Raw genomic sequence first — 20,214 nt, forward strand, 5'->3', positions numbered from 1 at the left:
TAGACAACAATCCAGCGAAGACCAGCAGTCACCTCCTGGCTTAAATGCCGTTCACCTTGATGGGCATCAGATGTGTTCTTTTCCGTGGGCGTGGGCAGAGGGCGTGAACCCACAGTGACTTCCACCCCGGCGACAGAGAGCACGAGAGAGAAAAAAAAAGACAGAAACGGCCGATCAGCGTGACATAGAGTGTGATTAAAGTGGTGGGTGGGTTCTTTTACATTTTGAGAGAAACCAATTGAGTCTAATAACAGATTAAATGCCATGTTGAGGCTGTCATTTTTAGCATCTACATGGATGTTAAAATCACCCACAATAATTATTTTATCTGAGCTCAGAACTAAATTAGATATAAAGTCTGAGAAATCAGACAGAAACTCTGTGTAAGGCCCAGGTGGACGATAGATGATAACAAGTAAGACTGGTTTCTGAGTTTCACAGCTGGGGTGGACAATGTTAAGCATCAGGCTTTCAAATGAATTAAAAGTCTGTCTTGGTCTTTCATTAATTAATAGGCTGGTGTGAAAAATTGCTGCCACACCTCCCCCTCGGCCTGTGCTTCGAGATTTCTGGTAGTTAGAATTAGAGATGGACCGATCCGATATTACGTATCGTATCGGTCCGATACTGACCTAAATTACTGGATCGGATATCGGCGAGAAATAAAAAATGTAATCCGATCCATTAAATATCAAAAAAGCACCTCACAAAACTTGCGACATGGCGTAACTCGTCTCATAACCGTAGCACGTCGGAGCAGTATGCATCACGTGATAGAGCAGCTGTGTGTATTTGTAGTCTCGCTACCAAACCAGCATTTCATCTCCGAGGAAGTTATCCCAGAGAGAAGTAAAGCAAGTGTGTAAGTTCCTCTCTGAATGTTTGTAAAGCATTCCCGCGTTAAGCTTAACAACTGATATATGGAGCAAGTGCCTCTCTCTCTCTCTCTCTCTCTCCTGCCGCTACTTCATGAAACTGATCAATGATCAGCTGATCGTCTCTCTTGTTTGCTTTTGGCCCACTTTGCACCAGAAAGAGGAAACCAGCGGCTGAACAACAGCAGCACGTTTAAGCTTGATCAGCTGTTGTTAGAATGTATTTAATATTACTTTCTACACCAGGATCTTTTTCTACGTAGCTGACGCTGGTAACTGTGCAGGGGCGGATCTAGCAAAGTTTAGCCAAGGGGGCCGATAGGGCATTAACAGGGAAAAGGGGGCACAAAGACATACTTTTCTTTCTTATTCTCATTTAAAATGTCGAGCTTTTAATAAATAATTATCTGAATCTTACACCCAAAGTTTTAATCTGATGTAAAATGTATAGAAGTCCATTACTGTATATAGTAACTGTTAAGTCTAATATACCCTAGTAAGCTATAGTACTTTTTCCTTTGGGAAAGTACCATCTGTGCAGTCTGCAATTTTGTTGAAGAAAGATGTTGAATCTATTTAATATTTCTTGAAAAAATAATTTATTTCTGTGCATTTTTTTTTCACACTGCATCAAATTAAAGTTGATTACGTCGATTAAGCATCACAAAGTGGAGGGTGGAGGGTGGTTCCCTATTTTTTATTTTTTTTTGCTGGTAGTTTGCAACCCTATTAGTTAGGTTGCTTAATATTTCTGCTAAGTACTCTTTAAAATACCAGAATAGGGAGGATGGAGCAGGTTTAAGTTTATTAGATTGATCAGTGTTGCTGAACTATGAAATATTTTGGGCGCAGTGTACTTTTTACACACAGGTATAACAGAATAGCTTTAGTGCTGTTGTTTATTTAAACTTGACTATGAACTTATACAAAATGCAGCAAGATATTAAAAAACAGTTTTATTGATTAAAAAACACTATATCGGATTCATATCGGTATCGGCAGATATCCAAATTCATGATATCGGTATCGGTCATAAAAAAGTGGTATCGTGCCATCTCTAGTTAGAATGACTCGGGGGTGTTGATTCATTTATACTAACATAATCATCCTGCTGCAACCAGGTTTCTGTAAGGCAGAGTAAATCAATTTGTTGATCAATTATTAAGTCATGTACTAACACAGACTTGGAGGAGAGAGACCTAATATTTAATAATCCACATTTCACTGTTTTACTCTTTGGTTCAGATGTGGATACTGTATTGTTCTTTCTTTGTGATTGTTTATGTTTAAGTTGTTTGTTGCTGGTTTTTAGTTTGTTTTTTGTCTTTTTGGAAGCTGACACAGTCTCAAAGGAGATGGGTTTTTGGGGGGGTAGCAGGAGGAGAGAAGCTGCAGAGAGGCGTGTAAGACTGTAACTCTGCTTCCTGGTCCCAACTCTGGATAGTCATATTTTGGGGGGTTTAATAAATTTGTCCATATTTCTCGAAATGAGAGCTGCTCCATCCAAAGTGGGATGGATGCCGTCTCTCCTAACAAGAAGCAAGGCAAGTTTATTTATATAGCACAATTCAACAACAAGGTGCTTTACAGAGACATTAAAAACAAAAACAAATAGAAAGCATGATTTAAAATTTATTTTAAAAAACAGTAGATAAAATCAGAACAATAGATAAAATCAGTAATTAAAATGTAAGTTTTAAAATTTAAGCTTAAAAGTGTGGATTTCGTGTTTTCCTCGAATGCAGCTGAGAACAGGTGAGTCTTCAAAACGGACTTAAATAAACTGAGTGTTTCAGCTGATCTGAGGCTTTCTGGGAGTTTGTTCCAGATATAAGGAGCATAAAAGCTGAATGCAGCTTCTCCGTGTCTGGTTCTGACTCTGGGAACTGATAAAAGACCGGATCCAGATGACCTGAGGGATCTGGAAGGTTCATACTGGGTCAGGAGGCCACTGATGTATTTTGGTCCTAAACCATTCAGAGCTTTATAAACCAGCATCAGAACGTTAGAGTCCATCCTCTGATGGACAGGCAGCCAGTGTAAAGACCTCAGAGCTGGACTGATGTGGTCCACTTTTTTGGTCTTAGTGAGGACTCGAGCAGCAGAGTTCTGAATGAGCTGTAGTTGTCTGACTGATTTTTTGGGTAGACCTGTAAAGATGCTGTTACAGTAATCAGTTTTTCTTTGGCACCAAAGACTATTACTTCAGTTTTGTTTCTGTTTAGCTGGAGAAAATTGTGGCACAACCAGTCATTAATTTCCTCAATGCATTTACCAAGAGCCTGTACAGGGCCTCATCTCCGGGTGACATTGTGATATATATTTGTGTGTCATCTGCATAGCTGTGATCGTTTATTTTGTTGTTCTTTATAGTCTGTGCCAGTGGGAGCATGTAAATGTTAAACAGAAGAGGTCCCAAGATAGAACCTTGGGGAACTCCACATGTGATACTTGTCTGCTCAGATGTGAAGTTACCTATTGATAAAAAGTATTTCCTGTTTTCTAAGTATGTTTCCTCCAGAAGGTTTGCCAATTATCTATGAAGCCCACATCGTTTCTGGGACACCACTCAGACAGCCAGCAATTTAAGGAGACCATGCGGCTAAACATGTCACTCCTGGTCTGATTGGGGAGGGGACCAGAGAAAACTACAGAGTCCGACATTGTTTTGGCAAAGTTACACAATTCAATATTGATTTTAGTGACCTCCGATTGGCGTAACCGGGTGTCATTACTGCTGATGTGAATTATGATTTACTGAATTTACGTTTACCCTTAGCCAGTAGTTTTAAATTTCCCTCAATGTCACCTGCTCTGGCCCCAGGAAGACAATTGACTATGGTTGCCGGTGTCTCTAGCTTCACATGTCTGAGAACAGAATCACCGGTTAGACACATGAACGGGTTGGTGGTGTACCTGGGGCTTCTGTTTAAGACTATGCTTCCTCCTCAACGTCACCCAGCTGCCCTCTTTCCCCAGCTGCTTGGGGTCTGCCGGGGAACAGCTAGCGGGGCCTACGCTATCTTCGGCTGCACCAGCTACAGGGGCCTGGCTAGCTACGGGTGAATGAAGGGTGCGAAGCCGAGTCTCCAATTCAGTAATCCTGGCCTCCAGAGCTGCAAATATGGTACAATTGTTACAGGTATCATTACTGCTAAAGGAGGCCGAGGAGTAACTAAACATCTGACACAATGAGCAAGAAAGTGCAGGAGGGACAGGTGAAGTAGCCATGGTGCTAACGAGTCGGCTACGAGCTAAGCTAAGCTAGTGAAACAGTAAAAACACAGTGAGTGAATACTTTGGCTATAAGTTCGGTAGTGAGTACACAGAAAGTGTGTTTTGGATGAAGCACGTGAAGATTATACTATGAAAAAAAGAATGTATTTAACAGTTTTCAATTAAATTGCTAAGCAGATAAGCTACTCAGAAACACCACTTGGAACAGGAACAGGAAGTGATACTGTACCGCAGAGACAGCGAACACAAACTGACAGCGCCTCATTTTTCCAAACTCGTAATATAGGGATGTTGTCATGATGGGCTGTGTGGCAGGCAGGCCACAAAGGTGGACCCAAGAGCAAGACTCAAAACCAGGAGGGTTAAACTTAAGGTGCAGCTTTTATTGCTGGAAAAACACTTCTCATAGATAAACTCACAAAAACAAAACTCAACACCGAACAGCGACGCTGGAAGACAGGCCCACTAGACCATGCCAAACAAACAGCACGTAGAGGACACAACACTACAAAGGCAAACACAGGGCTTAAATACACAGTTGAGTAATCACGGAATGGAAAACAGGAGGGAGACACAGCTCGGAGAAATTAGGGCTAACGAGACGGCTAAGTAAAACTGAATACACTGACATAGGACTGGAACTATCAAAATAAAACAGGAAACAATTTACAAAGACAGATTTGACAGAAAATATAACCCATAATACAAAATCAAACCAGCACAAGTCAAGAATCAGAACATAAATCATAATCTAGAAAACCACCAAAATATAAGAAACAGAAACAGAAAAAAGCAGACGTGTTGGGTAACATACTGAAGATTTGTCACCTAGTATAAATTGTTACATTTTGGGAGTGAGAACGTGTTGAGTAATGACAGTAAAGTCTTTGAACCAAAACTAACAGCCCCCACTGATACACATGATACGTCATAACCCTGATTCCAAAGCAATAACCATGGAATCTGATTCTTCACCTACGCTCTAGTGTTCAGTCAGTCACCCTGCTGTTCAAAAATTATGTTCAGTATTTACAAATCACACTTGTGGTGTCTAATAGACTCCAATTTGTTCATCAAGATTGAGAGTCATCTTGAGAAAAAGTTAAGCTGAAGAGAAAAAGCAGGAGCAACAGTAACAGGCACGCACACTCACATTTTTGTTGTGACGATCTTTGTCTCACACTTTTAATTGTAACCGTCGTTCCTAACACAGCAGGCTGGAACAGGCCCTGCGTTCCTTTTGCTTTCTGACAGATTAGCTGTAGTCTGTGGAGTTATTAAATTTCATGCTCTCGGCTTCTCACACAACCACAATGCACGCTGCATTAAAGTGACAGAGGGCAAATATATTCTTTTAAACTTTAAACAACGAACATCAGACCGACAACACATCAGGATGTCGTACAGAACATCGGTGCAACCAGACGACAAACATGAAGGCGCACCGATGCAGATGTTTTGTCATCTGTTCTGCATGGATCCAGCCTCTGAACGTCGACACAAATCTGTACAAATATACAAATATAAGGCATAAATTTGTGTCGAGTAGACTCACCCCACCCAAACACCAGCACACAGAGTATGGGTGGGTGGTTGTTCCCACCCAATCAAAAGTGAAGAAAAGAAGGCTCAGAGAAAACATGAGCAGTGTTTCTAACTTCTGATTGGGTGGGCAGCGTTAAGCCCGCCTTCATACCGTCGTCAGAGGTGAAACCAAACAAAGAAGCAGGCGCCATGTCTCACCTGTGAACTGGGAGGACGACAAACAGGTAAAGCACAAATTTATCTGCTGTTTTTTCTGAACAGTTAAACTCATCACTAAATGTTTTCTCATGCTTTGGATTCTCTGCAGGTCTGCTGCACCTTTGTTAGCTGTGTTTGTGCTGTGAGGTGCGTCGTGATTCTTTGTTAATGATAGTTTCACTTTGATCGTTACTGCCTTTAATATACTTTTGATTTTTCCTCATTTACATCTTTTCTTTATGGCTGCAGAGAGTGAACCTGTGTGATATGATGCAGAACTATAATTCCTAATATTTGTTTTGTGCTTTTATCAAATTACTGCACAGAATGAGCAGAAACATGAAACTTGGGTTATTTGTTATATAACATATGATGACATCAATGATTTCCTCTGAGTAGACAGAAAGATTGCATATAAACTGGAGGGTGAGACAGTTGAGTGAAGAGGAATATTTTAATATTTTATCTATATGAAACTTTTAATCTCTACTGAAACTGCCACAACTCCCCCCTCACTCACACACACACACACACACACACACACACACACACACACACACACACACACAGACACACAGACACACACACCTTTTTTGCAGCTGCTCACTTATACCCAGCGGGCTGGAACAGGTCCTGGTATTCTCTTTGTTGCAGATGTACCGCCCACACTCAGATCGTGTTTCACTTACTGGAGTTTTTAGACTCTCGTGATCTCATCTAATCATCGTTCTCAGAAGCGTTTGCTAAATTAATCCTTGTAGTAAGATGTGAATGTGATTATGATCCAGGTGATGTGGTCTATAGTTGGTCGTTTCTGTCCGACTGTTTGGAATAATCTTAGTCCAATTATGCACTTGAATGCAGCACACATGAGTGGATCAAATGGATCCATCATAATATTCTTTAATTAAATCTCATTCAAGTAATATCTTCTTGTGCACAGTAGGCTTCCTGAAAGCATAAATGATCTCTGAGGTTGAGAACGTGAAATAAATCATCCATGTGTATAAAACACTTCTACATGTGTTCAGACTGAGGTCCCCTGATTCTTCAATCTGGTTGATCAGTCTTGGCCTTTAAAAAGACTTCAATTTCACTTACCGTATTTTCACGACCATAAGGCGCACTTAAAAGTCTTAGATTTTCTTCAAAAAGTGCGGCGCGCCCTATGTGTTGTAAGGAGGACGTAGTAGAGAACACCATGAGAACGTTAAAGGGTGAAGTGTGGGCTTTGATCGTATATACCGGGACAATTGCATATACCTGTATAAAAGAACAGGTATGTGCATTATGCAGGACATCGTTGTTTTAACAACCCTGAAAATGGCAAAGAGACACGCTTACGAAGCACAGTTTAAACTGAAGGCCATCAGCTACGCGGAGGAACATGGAAATCGAGCAGCGGCGAGAGAATTTAAGATTAACGAATCGATGGTTCGCAAATGGAGGAAGCTGGAAAACGAGCTCCGGCAGGTCAAGAAAACGCAGCTGAGTTTCCGCGGACATAAGGCGAGGTGGCTCGAGTTGGAGGAAAGACTCGAGCGGTGGATCATCGAGCAAAGAGCGAGCGGGAGAAGCGTTTCGACGGTCACCATTCGGTGAGTCACACTGTGGAGAAGAAGGGGACCAGCACGGTAGCGATACGCACAACGGGGTATGAAAAGTCTTCTTTTACTGTTGTGCTTGGCTGCCATGCTAATGGACAGAAACTGCCGCCTATGGTGATTTTTAAGCGAAAGACTTTGCCTAAAGAGAAGTTTCCAGCAGAAATCATCATTAAGGCAAATGAAAAGGGCTGGATGGATGAGGAAATGATGAAAGACTGGCTGAGGGAGGTGTATGTAAGGAGACCAGGTGGTTTTTTCCACGCATCACCATCGCTGTTGATCTGTGACTCTATGCGTGCCCATCTCACAGCCGATGTGAAAAAACTTGTGAAGCAAATGAACTGTGAGCTTGCTGTCATTCCGGGAGGCCTGACAAAGGAACTCCAACCGCTGGACATCGGTGTGAACCGCCCGTTCAAAGTAAGGCTGCGAGCGGCCTGGGAGCGATGGATGACCGATGGAGACCACAGTTTCAGTAAGAGTGGAAGGCAGCGCCGGGCGAGTTACGCCACAATTTGCCAATGGATTGTAGATGCTTGGGCTAACATGTCTGCTGGCACTGTTGTTCGAGCTTTCGCAAAAGCCGGCATCATTTCCGAGGAGCCGCACGGCACGGAAAGTGACTCTGACAGTGAAGACAGTGAACCTGGCATGTTTGATGGAGATTTAGCGCAGCTGTTCAATTCAGACACAGAGGATGAGGACTTCGATGGGTTTGATTGATGATAAAAATGTGAGTACCAAACTTTGTTTTGCTCCTGCTTTATTTTTAAACACACACACTTGTATGCTTGTGTGTTGTTGATGATGACGATTACCGGCAATAGAAATGTGAGTAAGGTACCGAACTCAGGTTTGCTCCCGCTTTATTTTTAAATACGCATACGGTACTTGTATGCGCCCTATGGTCCAGTGCGCCTTATGTGTGTGTTAAATACAGTAAGGGCACACATAACTGAGACTGCGCCTTTTAGCACAGTGCGCCTTATGGTCGTGAAAATACGGTATTAATGGTGAAAGATATGATCCCTCTTTCAGCCGTTACTCATGATGTGGGCGACCGTGGCTCAAGAGTTGGCAGTTCGTCTTGTAATCGGAAGGTTGTCGGTTTAAGCCGGGGCTCGACCCGACGGTCTCGGTCGTTGTGTCCTTGGGCAAGACGCTTCACCCGTTGCCTACTGGTGGTGGTCAGAGGGCCCGGTGACGCCAGTGGCCCCAGGGCAGCTGTGGCTACAATGTAGCTGCCATCATCTGTGTGTGAATGACTGAATGTAGCATAAAGCACTTTGGGGTCCTCGGGGACTAAGTAAAGCGCTATACAAATACTATTTACCATGGCTAAATGTAACTTGTGTTACACTCTTTTTTTCTGCCGTTCCATTCGAACCATTCATGCTTACAGCCCCTTTGTCCACCTACCATCACATGTGGTGTGATTCAAAGAACCTAAAATACTTTTTTTTCCTTCCAGTTCATCCCCAGGTCTTTTCAGAAAATCGACATCATGGCAACCAAAACAGCTGGTGAGTCCACTCACATGTTATTGATCAGCAGTGAGGATTTTGCACTCACACCGTCCACAGAGAGTAGATTTAGAGAGTAACTGTGACATCTGTTCAGGTATTGGAAGTGAAAGCACACAACAAACAGGTGCAGCAGCAGGGTGGAGCAGGATCCAACTGCCATGATCACACTGTGCTGCTGGTTTTAGGAGCAACGTTGGCTGATAAACATATCCAACATGCTCACAGTACATGTCGCCCTGTTCTGCCAACAACAACAATTTACAAGATAATCCAGTGTAACACTATCTGTACTTACCAAAGGTTTAATGCTTGGAAATCAGGATTGTTGACCTTCACTAAGCATCAGTATCAACAGTTTGACCACAATGCCTAGGCCCAAAAATCACACAGTTGGAATCAGGTTGCAAGAATTGAAATGTGTCCCAAATATCTGGATCCCATCAGAGGCTAGTTTCATAAAGGAGACTGGCAATAGAATAGAATAGAATAGAATAGAATAGAATAGAATAGAATAATCCTTTAATGGTCCCACAGGGCGGAATTTGGTTCTAACAGCAGCAAAAAAAAAACCCACACATACAAACAAAACAGGACACAGTACAGAAACACACAAACTATATTAAAAAATATATTAGCTCAGTAGGTAGAGTGGTCCATGATTCCATGATCAGAAGTTCGGGGGTTCGATTCCCCTGAACAGCTACCCTGAGGTACCCCTGAGCAAGGTACAATCCCTACACACTGCTCCCCGGGCGCCCAATCGCTGCCCACTGCTTCACTGAGTGAATGGGTTAAATGCAGAGAGGAATTTCCCCACGGGGATCAATAAAGTACTCTTTCTTTCTTTCTTAAGCAGAATCAGCATACTTTATTAATCCCTAAGGTAATTATGTGGGTTACAGTTGCTCCAGTACAGTAACAGAAACAGACTAGACTATTTAAGAATACAATATGTTAAATATTGCTGCTGTTTTAATTCCCCGCGGATGTTGGGTCAAACATCGCACTGCTGCTCAGCACTGTCGCATGTTTAACTCCTCCACTGCTGAGCAGTTTTCAACAGTTTAGTTAAAACTAAAACTTTAAAATCCCGGAGTGTTCATGCACACAGACTGAGAACCTGAGCTCATGGTTTTATTCCACTTGTCGGACTGCTTTGGACACTGTGGCTCCATTAAAAACCAGACTGCCTAAAACTAAATCTAAGTCCTGGCTGAACAGCACAACCCGAGCTGTCAGAAAACACTTATCTGACATTATTCTGTCAAACTGTCACAACCCGCTTGTTTTATTTAAAACCATTAACTCTGTTCTTGGTGCACCACATACTGAATGTATCGAGCCCTCGTCTGTAGCCTGTGAAATTTTTTTCCCCTTTTTATTGAGGTCTCCTCCACCAGGGCTCACATGTCTCCTTGTGCTCGTGACCTCTCAGTCACTTTAAAGAAGACTGTTGGTTGTTTTAAGCTTGCAGGGCAAATGATGCCGTCCCTCCTCGACTCTTAAAAGAGGTGTTACCTACAGTTGGGCCTTTGGTTCTTGAGCTGGTAAACCAGTTTGATGTCAGGTGTAGTCCCTAAAGATTTGCAACATGCAGTAGTCAAACCCCTGATTAAAAACCCTGCTCTTGATCCTACAGTTCTTGTAAATTACAGGCCTATCTCCAAATTACATTTTCTTTCCAAAATTCTTCAAAAGATGGTTCACAGCCAATTAATGACCTTCCTGGAAAAGCAAAATGTTTTAGAGGTTTTCCAATCTGGTTTTAAATCCTTTCATACAGTGGGGCAAAAAAGTATTTAGTCAGCCACCGATTGTGCAAGTTCCCCCACCTAAAATGATGACAGAGGTCAGTAATTTGCACCAGAGGTACACTTCAACTGTGAGAGACAGAATGTGAAAAAAAAATCCATGAATCCACATGGTAGGATTTGTAAAGAATTTATTGGTAAATCAGGGTGGAAAATAAGTATTTGGTCAATAACAAAAATACAACTCAATACTTTGTAACATAACCTTTGTTGGCAATAACAGAGGTCAAACGTTTACTATAGGTCTTTACCAGGTTTGCACACACAGTAGCTGGTATTTTGGCCCATTCCTCCATGCAGATCTTCTCGAGAGCAGTGATGTTTTGGGGCTGTCGCCGAGCAACACGGACTTTCAACTCCCGCCACAGATTTTCTATGGGGTTGAGGTCTGGAGACTGGCTAGGCCACTCCAGGACTTTCAAATGCTTCTTACGGAGCCACTCCTTTGTTGCCCGGGCGGTGTGTTTTGGATCATTGTCATGTTGGAAGACCCAGCCTCGTTTCATCTTCAAAGTTCTCACTGATGGAAGGAGGTTTTGGCTCAAAATCTCACGATACATGGCCCCATTCATTCTGTCCTTAACACGGATCAGTCGTCCTGTCCCCTTGGCAGAAAAACAGCCCCATAGCATGATGTTTGCACCCCCATGCTTCACAGTAGGTATGGTGTTCTTGGGATGCAACTCAGTATTCTTCTTCCTCCAAACACGACGAGTTGAGTTTATACCAAAAAGTTCTACTTTGGTTTCATCTGACCACATGACATTCTCCCAATCCTCTGCTGTATCATCCATGTGCTCTCTGGCAAACTTCAGACGGGCCTGGACATGCACTGGCTTCAGCAGCGGAACACGTCTGGCACTGCGGGATTTGATTCCCTGCCGTTGTAGTGTGTTACTGATGGTGACCTTTGTTACTTTGGTCCCAGCTCTCTGCAGGTCATTCACCAGGTCCCCCCGTGTGGTTCTGGGATCTTTGCTCACCGTTCTCATGATCATTTTGACCCCACGGGATGAGATCTTGCGTGGAGCCCCAGATCGAGGGAGATTATCAGTGGTCTTGTATGTCTTCCATTTTCTGATGATTGCTCCCACAGTTGATTTTTTCACACCAAGCTGCTTGCCTATTGTAGATTCACTCTTCCCAGTCTGGTGCAGGTCTACAATACTTTTCCTGGTGTCCTTCGAAAGCTCTTTGGTCTTGGCCATGGCGAAGTTTGGAGTCTGACTGTTTGAGGCTGTGGACAGGTGTCTTTTATACAGATGATGAGTTCAAACAGGTGCCATTCATACAGGTAACGAGTGGGGGACAGAAAAGCTTCTTACAGAAGACGTTACAGGTCTGTGAGAGCCAGAGATTTTCCTTGTTTGAGGTGACCAAATACTTATTTTCCACCCTGATTTACGAATAAATTCTTTACAAATCCTACCATGTGGATTCATGGATTTTTTTTTTCACATTCTGTCTCTCACAGTTGAAGTGTACCTCTGGTGCAAATTACTGACCTCTGTCATCATTTTAAGTGGGGGAACTTGCACAATCGGTGGCTGACTAAATACTTTTTTGCCCCACTGTAGCTCTGAATCAGCACTTTTAAAGGTTTTGGGTGGGCATTAGGGGCACAGCACTGGAGTGGTTCAGGTCCTACTTGGAGGGGCGAACATGTGTCGTCCTCCGCTCCTCTCTTGTGTGGTGTCCCACAGGGCTCAGTTCTAGGCCCCCTCCTCTTATCTTTATACTGCTTCCTCTTGGTTCTATACTGAGAAAACACGGCATTGCATTTCAATCAATCAATCAATCAATCAATCAATCAATCAAGGCTTTATTCGCCACATGCAGGTTGCCCTGCAGTGAAATGGGACCCCCCCCCCCACACACCCCCCACACCCCCCCACACTCTACACACACAACACAGACATTACACATAAATGTCCACAGCACAACATTATGGACGTGACAAGCCGCAGGGTTGGGTAGGGGGTGAGGAGTAGCCCGAAGCAAACACAGCGGCCATCCTTTTCCCTTTTATGCTGATGACTGTCAGATCTATGTCCCTCTAAAGGAAAAAGGCACATACTCCACACAGCCATTACTTCAGTGTCTTGATGACATTAAGGCTTGGATGTCTGTTAACTTTTTAAAATTCAATGATAAAAAGACAGAGGTGATGTGTTTTGGTAGCTCCACTGAGACCCCCAATGTGTATTTAGATACCTTGGCCCAATATGTTAAACGAGCTGTCACAAACCTGGGGGTGAAAGTGGACTGTGATCTGAAGCTTGACAGATAGATTAACTCAGCTAACTAAAATAAAGCCAATTCTTTCACAGCAGCACTTTGAGACAGTGATCCACGCCTTTGTTAGCGCCAAGTTGGATTACTGTAATGCACTTTATATTGGGGTCAGCGCATCATATATTACCCATCTACAGAGGGTGCAAAATGCTGCAGCTCATCTTTTAACTGGCACTTGAACGTTTCAGCACATTTCCCCTAATTTAGCTTCACTTCACTGGCTGCCCATTCATTTTAGGATTCATTTTAAAATTGTTTTATTTCCTTTTAAAGCTCTCCATGGCCTAGCACGATCTCATCTCTCTGGGCTGCTACAGCTTTACACACCTATCCACTCTGTCAGGTCAGCTGATCAGCTGCGCCTGAATGTACCCAGGACTGGACGTAAACTTAGAGGAGATCGTGCTTTTGCTGTAGCAGCTCCAGAACTGTGGACCGATCTGGAGCAGACTCCCCATACTCCATGTTCACAAAACACATCTAGACTGGTTTTGCAAACTCCCATGCACCTTGAAGTGTCCTCTAGAGGGTAAAGAGCTGGTCCAGTGCTCATAATTTGCGTTTAAGCTGATGATTCATTAACTAAATTCCAACTTTATCCCAACTCTATACTGTCTAGTGTAAAGACAGTATAAACAGTTTAGTATCAGTGTAGAGGATGGACATCAGTCAAGAAAATCTACTGAAGCTCATATTAAAGATTTTTGTGAGTTGTGATATTTTTCCCTCTTAGGGTTTCCCACCCGCCAATATAACCCTTGACTGTACTCATTTCACTGTTACCATTTACAAGAGGCAACAGAAAATAGTTATTTTTTTAAAGCTATCATTCAATGCAGGTGTCCGAGATAACAGATTCAAACTGAGTACATTCATTAGAATTTAGATTTATGCACTAACATTATTTCATTGTTATATTAGTTTAGCACAAGGTTCAGTTACCTTTGTATGAAAATTGTTCATAGAAATGTTCTTCAACAAGTTACTTTTTACTTTCTTACACTGAGTACATTTCAGAGCCTGTACTTTTGGACTTTTACTTGAGTAAAGAAGTTGCTTCATTTCTTCTACTTAAGTAAAGAAAGTTTGCACCTTTGCCACCTCTGTCCAACAATATCAGGCCAGTGCCTTTAAAACCTGCCCAGAAGCCTATCCTCCTTAATAGAGGGCTGACATGGCTGTTCAAACTTAGCCCGGCCCGTCATCAAGAAACCATATTTGAAAGTGAAACTGCCAGCGCTATCACTAAGCAACCTGTTTTAAGACAAAGTTGTAAGTGATTATTTCTCAAGTGATATGATTAACAATTGCAAACTATGTAATGGAATGTGACGTAAATATGTGTTTCATAATTTTTGATGTAAAATAACTTTTTTCTAATTGCAGCACGTGAACTCAGGATAATGCTGTTTGGAAAAAGTAATGACAAGAAATCAGCGCTGGAAAAGCTCCTCGTTGGGAAAAAAGAGTCTAAAGGTTTTGGAGGAAAGCAATCTGGTGCTGCTTCTGGAGAGAGGAACAGGAAACCTCCCACAGTTGTAAAAACACCCAACATCTTCAGTCTGCCTGTGAATGAGCTGTTTAAAGTGATGAAGAGCTGTGTGAGTCTCTGTCCTCCTGGACCAAACGTTCTGCTGCTGTTAGTCAAACCTTCTGATTTCACTGAGGAGAACAGACAGACTCTGAATTTGGTCCTGAGCTTGTTTGGTCAAGATGCTTTTAATCACTCCATCGTCATCCGAACGCATAACGAGGAAGGGAATAACTCAGTGGATAAACTCATTGAAGAATCCAAACAAAGGCAGCACTTCGTTAATTTTGACAGGAAAGAGTCCTTCTCAGATTCCTCAGAGTTGATGGAAGAAATGAATGAGATGGTGAGTGAAAACTGGGGAAAATATCTAATGCTAAAAGAAGAGGCTAAACCCAATCTGAAGTCCAGTCTGAACCTGGTTCTGTGTGGGAGGAGAGGAGCAGGGAAGACGTCAGCAGCCAAGGCCATTTTAGGTCAGACTGAGCTTCATTCAGCCTCCAACTCATCAGAGTGTGTTAAACATCAGGGAGAGGTGTGTGGACGTTGGGTTTCCCTGGTGGAGCTGCCTGCCTTGTATGGAAAACCTCAGGAGGCAGTGATGGAGGAATCATTCAGGTGTATCTCCCTCTGTGATCCTGAGGGTGTCCATGCCTTCATCCTGGTCCTACCTGTGGCTCCCCTCACTAATGAAGACAAGGGAGAGTTAGAGACCATCCAGGATGCATTCGGCTCTCGAGTCAATGACTTCACCATGATTCTGTTCACTGTCAAGTCAGATCCGACAGATCCAACTGTTTTAAGCTTTCTAAAGGAAGACAAGGACATCCAGGAGCTCTGTGAGAGCTGTGGAGGAAGATCAGTTGTTCTCAACACCAAGAAAAAACAGCAGATCCCAGAGATGTTTGAGATTGTGGACAAAATTAGTCAGCCTACAGGAAAACTGTGCTGTTATACAACTGCAACATTTTTACACGCACAAATGGAGAAAGTCTTAAAACTTGTCACTGGTAAGTAATTTAGATTTTCTATTTCCAATGACCCACTGAGTCCTGATCTAACTCTAAGTTAAATGCAACTGTTTTCATGTTTTAGGTGGTGAAGTTGGAGAACAGGACTCAGACTGTCTCAGGATTGTGCTGATTGGGAAGACCGGCTGTGGAAAGAGCTCTACAGGAAACACCATTTTAGGAAGAGATGAGTTTAAAGCTGAATCAAGTCAAATATCAGTCACACAATGTTGTAGGAAAGTACACGGTGAGGTGGACGGTCGTCCCGTTCTTGTGGTCGACACTCCTGGTCTGTTTGACACAAGTTTGTCCAATGAGGAGGTTCTAGAAGAGCTGGTGAAATGTGTCAGTCTCCTGGCTCCAGGACCGCATGTCTTCCTGTTGGTGATTCATATCGGCAGATTCACAGCAGAGGAGAAGGAGACACTGAAACTCATCAAGCAATTCTTTGGGAAGAATTCTGAAAAGTTCACCATCGTTCTTTTAACCAGAGGTGATGAACTGGAGCGTAGCAGATTGTCCTCAGAGGACTACATCAAAAACAACTGTGATCCTTCCTTTAAGAAGCTGATCTCTGACTGTGGAGGAAGATACCATGTGTTCAATAACAATGACAAACAAAATAAAAAACAAGTCAGTGAGCTGATAGCAAAGATTGACACCACGATGAAGAACAATGGAAGGCGCTGCTTTACCAACAAGATGCTGCAAGAGGCTGAAACTGCGATAAGGAAGGAGATGCAGAAGATTTTAAAGGAGAAGGAAGAAGAGATGCAGAAAGAAAAGGAAGAAATTGAAAGAAGATATAAAAAAGAAATGGAGGCCATGGAGAAAAGAATTGATGAAGAAAGAGAAAAGGAGAGAATACAGAGAGAAAAAGAACTCGAAAAAATGAGAAATAAAATTAGAGAAGAAGAAGAGAAGAGAAAGCAGGAACAGGAAATCAGGGAAAAGGAGAAAAGGGAAAAGGAAGCTGAAGAAGAAAGACGTCGACAAGAGTTTGAAACAGAACTTGAAAAGCTGGACAAACAAATTCAGTCAGAAAAAGAGGCAAAAGAAAATGTGGACAGAAAACTGGAAGAAGCCAGAGAAGAGATGAGAAGAAAACAAGAGGAGTGGGAGAAAGAACAGAAAGAATGGTGGGACAAACAACGACAAGACGAAGACAAAAGACGAGAGGAAGAGAAAGAAAAAATGGAAAAACTACAGGAAGATTATAACGAAAAGCTGGAATGTGAAAAAACCAATAAAGAAGAGGATCAAAGAAGAAGAGAAGAGGAAATAAAAGGATTGGAGGAAATTCATAAGAACACTCTGGATGATCTAAAGAAGAAACATGAAGAGGAAGCCAGAAAGAAAGCTGAAGAGTTCAACCAAGCCCAGAAGAAACACGTGGATGAATTAGCAAAACAGAGGGAAGAACATAAGAAGGAAATGTACGACTTAGTGAGACGTGTGACCAAAAAGACTGAAAACTTGAACAAGATCAAGAATTTAATGCATAAACATGAAAGACAAATGAAGAATCAAACTAATGAGGAGGACATAGAAGACCTCCAGGAAAAACAAAAAGATCAACTAAATGAGTTGATGAAAAATATTTTGGGAGAAGAGCTCAGCAGCTCATCAGCCTGCAGCATTTTATGAAATGAAACGTCAGATGTTCTTCTCTTTCTGTCATTTAGATAAGAGAATCTTTAAAGTAGCACAGAAACTGATTAGTGATCATCAGTCTCAGCAATGTCATCATTAAACTACAGGTCATTACACCAACATTAAATATGCTTCTGACTGGTAAAACTAATTCATCTCATGTATAGTAATTAGCTGTTGTTACATGTTACATGCACTTCTGTGTTCCTGAGTTCTAACATTGATTTACTTTTAACCGTCCACTCAGGCTGCTCTGTGGTTTTAGTTCGACTTGATTTGACCTCTGCTTTCGATACGGTTGATCACCACATTTTATTATCGAGGCTAGAACATGCTGTTGGTCTCAAAGGCATAGTCCTATCTTAGTTTAAATCAGATCTCTCAGAGAGGACTTTCTCCGTTGCTATGGGACAATACTTTTCCTCTTCTGCCCATATCTACTGTGGTGTGCCCCAGGGGGCTGTTCTTGGTCCTACTTTGTTCTTCCTGTATATGCTGCCTTTGGACTCTACTTTCGAAAAATATTAACGTCTCTTTCCACTTCAATGAACTCACCCGAAACTCTGGCTGATTGGGACCCACACCCAGTTTCACACCTTGGCTCAGGCGATTAGAGGATCATCAGGGGTCCTTTTGTCCCTCTGTGGGGGGAAACTCCCACTAGGTTTATATCTGGGACTCCCCACCATTTGACCTTAGAACTGAAGAAGCTTCTCGGATGAGAGGTGAAACGTCTTCAAGTAACTTAAAGAAGTCCAGACGCTTTTCTTTTCAAGCTCCTTTGACTGTTCACTTTACAAACACGTCAGATCAGATACAAGGAGCTGAATTCACGACACAAAGAGAAAAAAAGTGGCTCGTTTATTTCACTGAAATGTCATGTGACCAACTCAAAACGGTTCTCTGTCATTTGTTTGGCCCCCACGTGATGGTGTGTGTGCCCGATGACACCAGGGCCTGCTTCTAATGAGACGACCTGTGGTGTCCTCCCAGGTCTGGACAAGGCATCACTGAGTTCCTGGACAGTCTGAGGTCCAACCTGATGGTGTCAGGTGGACAGAAACATAATGAGGTGCTCTGTTGGATTTAGGTCAGGCGAGCTTTGTGGCCAGTCAGTGATATTCATTTATCCTCCAGGAAGTGCCTGCAAACTCTGTCCACATGAGGCCGGGCAGCGCACCAACGTAGAGTCTGCAGTTAGTGGAGGATTTCATCTCCGTACCTAATGGCAGTCAGGGTGGTGGTATCTAGCCTGTAGAGATCTGTCTGTACTTCCCTCCATGGATTTGCCTCCCAGACCATCACTGAGCCACCAAATCACTGATACAGAATCATGTTACACAGATCGTGTATGTCGATCACTCTCCTTCAAACATCTGCATCAGTGCAGGCTGATGTCTGATATCTGGCTGTCATCTGACTGTTGTTCCTCCTCTGCCTGTTCATTTTCTCATTAAAATAAACATTAATAATCATTCGTCCACTGTCACTTGAACGCAGCATGCATTTGTGATCTCGTGAGAAGCTGAGAGTGTGAAGACGATCTGTTTGTCCGAGGCGACCGACTCTGCACGCACAAAGATCGCAGGACCTGTTCTGGCCTGCTGCTGTTTGCAGCTGCAGTAGCACCAACGCAGGAAGAGTCTGACGATCAGAAACATTCATCAGGACAACAGTCAGATTAAAACAGCTGAACCAGTTTCATCAGGTGAACGATCTACGTGGAAGTTTTTTGGGTCATTATCCATCTGCACTGTAACACTGGCTCCACCATGTTGGTCACATGATGTGGTTTCCTTCAGCTCATTGGCTGTTTCTCTCCTCCCGTCAGTCCGGTACTATCGAACCTTGGCTTCGTGTGTTTGTCACACCTTTGGTCTGTTGTCTGAGTGTATCTGCTTCTGTTGTCATAAACATGACTAAACTGCCAGTCAGTCAACTGTCCAATTACTTTTGACACTCTGAAAATGCTCGGCTTTGTTTTTTAAACATGAATAAAAACTTTGGTTTAAAATCCTCTGCGGTGACGAGCAGAGTCATCAACACGGTGTCGTTATTCAGATACTAACAAACTTATCTGTGTCTCTGTAAACACCTGAGATATCACAGAATGAAGCTTTGAGTCGTAGCAGCACTCGGACCTGTGGAGCAGATGGCTGAGCTGATGTGCTCGAACACGTCTGAACGCTACGTGTAGATAACATGCAGGGACTTGAAGCAGGGCAGACATTTAGAAGGTGAAAGTACAAACATGTGGCCGCGCTGTGTGTAAATATGTCAATAAAAACAGAGCTCAATTTTCTCATAAATAAATATTTTGTTCATTTATTCTCTAAACGGTTTAAACTGGAAAATGCACCATCGTAAGAAATATATGAGCGCAAACCTTGACACGCCTGGACCGTCTACTCGTGTCGTTTCTCCATCACCCTGGTGGTGGCCTCTGACGTAAAGAGACAAAAACGACAGCTTGTAAAATAATAAACGTCAGTGTGCGTCTAGGAGCTCAGAGATAACGTAGACACTCGGCAGATATGTGCGGAAAAGCTTTTTCATTGACAGCCTTCGTTTTCAGCAGGACTGCGTAGCAGACGAGTCCAGGTGCCAGCTGCAGCCTCCAGCTGCTGTCTGAAACTGAGAAACTCGATATTTCAAAATTGAGCCGGCTTCACCTCTCAGCGGCTGATTCACCTCATCGACAACCTTTTCTGCCTCCTGCGTTCGATGGCTCGCTGTGCTTAAAAAACATCATCTTCTGAGAAGAAGTTTTGTGGAGCTCAAAAGAGAAATACAATCATTTTACTCAGATCTAAAAACATTTATTGACCAAAACAACTTTAATGTGAATCCTTGGAAGTAAAACGATTCTGTTTCTGATCGTACACGACTGCTTCCTGTTCTCAAATGTAAATGAAGTACACATCTG

General features: G+C 42.7%; 1 protein-coding gene across 2 annotated transcripts; it reads left to right on the forward strand.

The window, feature by feature from the left end:
- The first annotated feature begins 5,466 nt into the window (after positions 1-5,466).
- On the forward strand, positions 5,467-19,805 carry LOC308404885 (GTPase IMAP family member 8-like). 2 transcript variants are annotated; one of them, XM_080895166.1, is made up of 5 exons: positions 5,467-5,881; positions 5,965-6,002; positions 8,934-8,985; positions 14,481-15,635; positions 15,721-19,805. In XM_080895166.1, the coding sequence occupies exons 3-5, from the start codon at positions 8,967-8,969 to the stop codon at positions 17,280-17,282; spliced, it is 2,736 nt and encodes a 911-aa protein (XP_080751292.1). In that variant the 5' UTR covers positions 5,467-5,881; positions 5,965-6,002; positions 8,934-8,966; the 3' UTR covers positions 17,283-19,805. The 2 variants fall into 2 exon arrangements, with proteins under 2 accessions (XP_080751292.1, XP_080751291.1); XM_080895165.1 differs by lacking the exon at positions 5,965-6,002.
- The last annotated feature ends 409 nt before the right edge of the window (positions 19,806-20,214 follow it).

Source organism: Rhamphochromis sp. 'chilingali', assembly GCF_963969265.1.
Source record: "Rhamphochromis sp. 'chilingali' genome assembly, chromosome: 10".
Classification (NCBI taxonomy): domain Eukaryota; kingdom Metazoa; phylum Chordata; class Actinopteri; order Cichliformes; family Cichlidae; genus Rhamphochromis; species Rhamphochromis sp. 'chilingali'.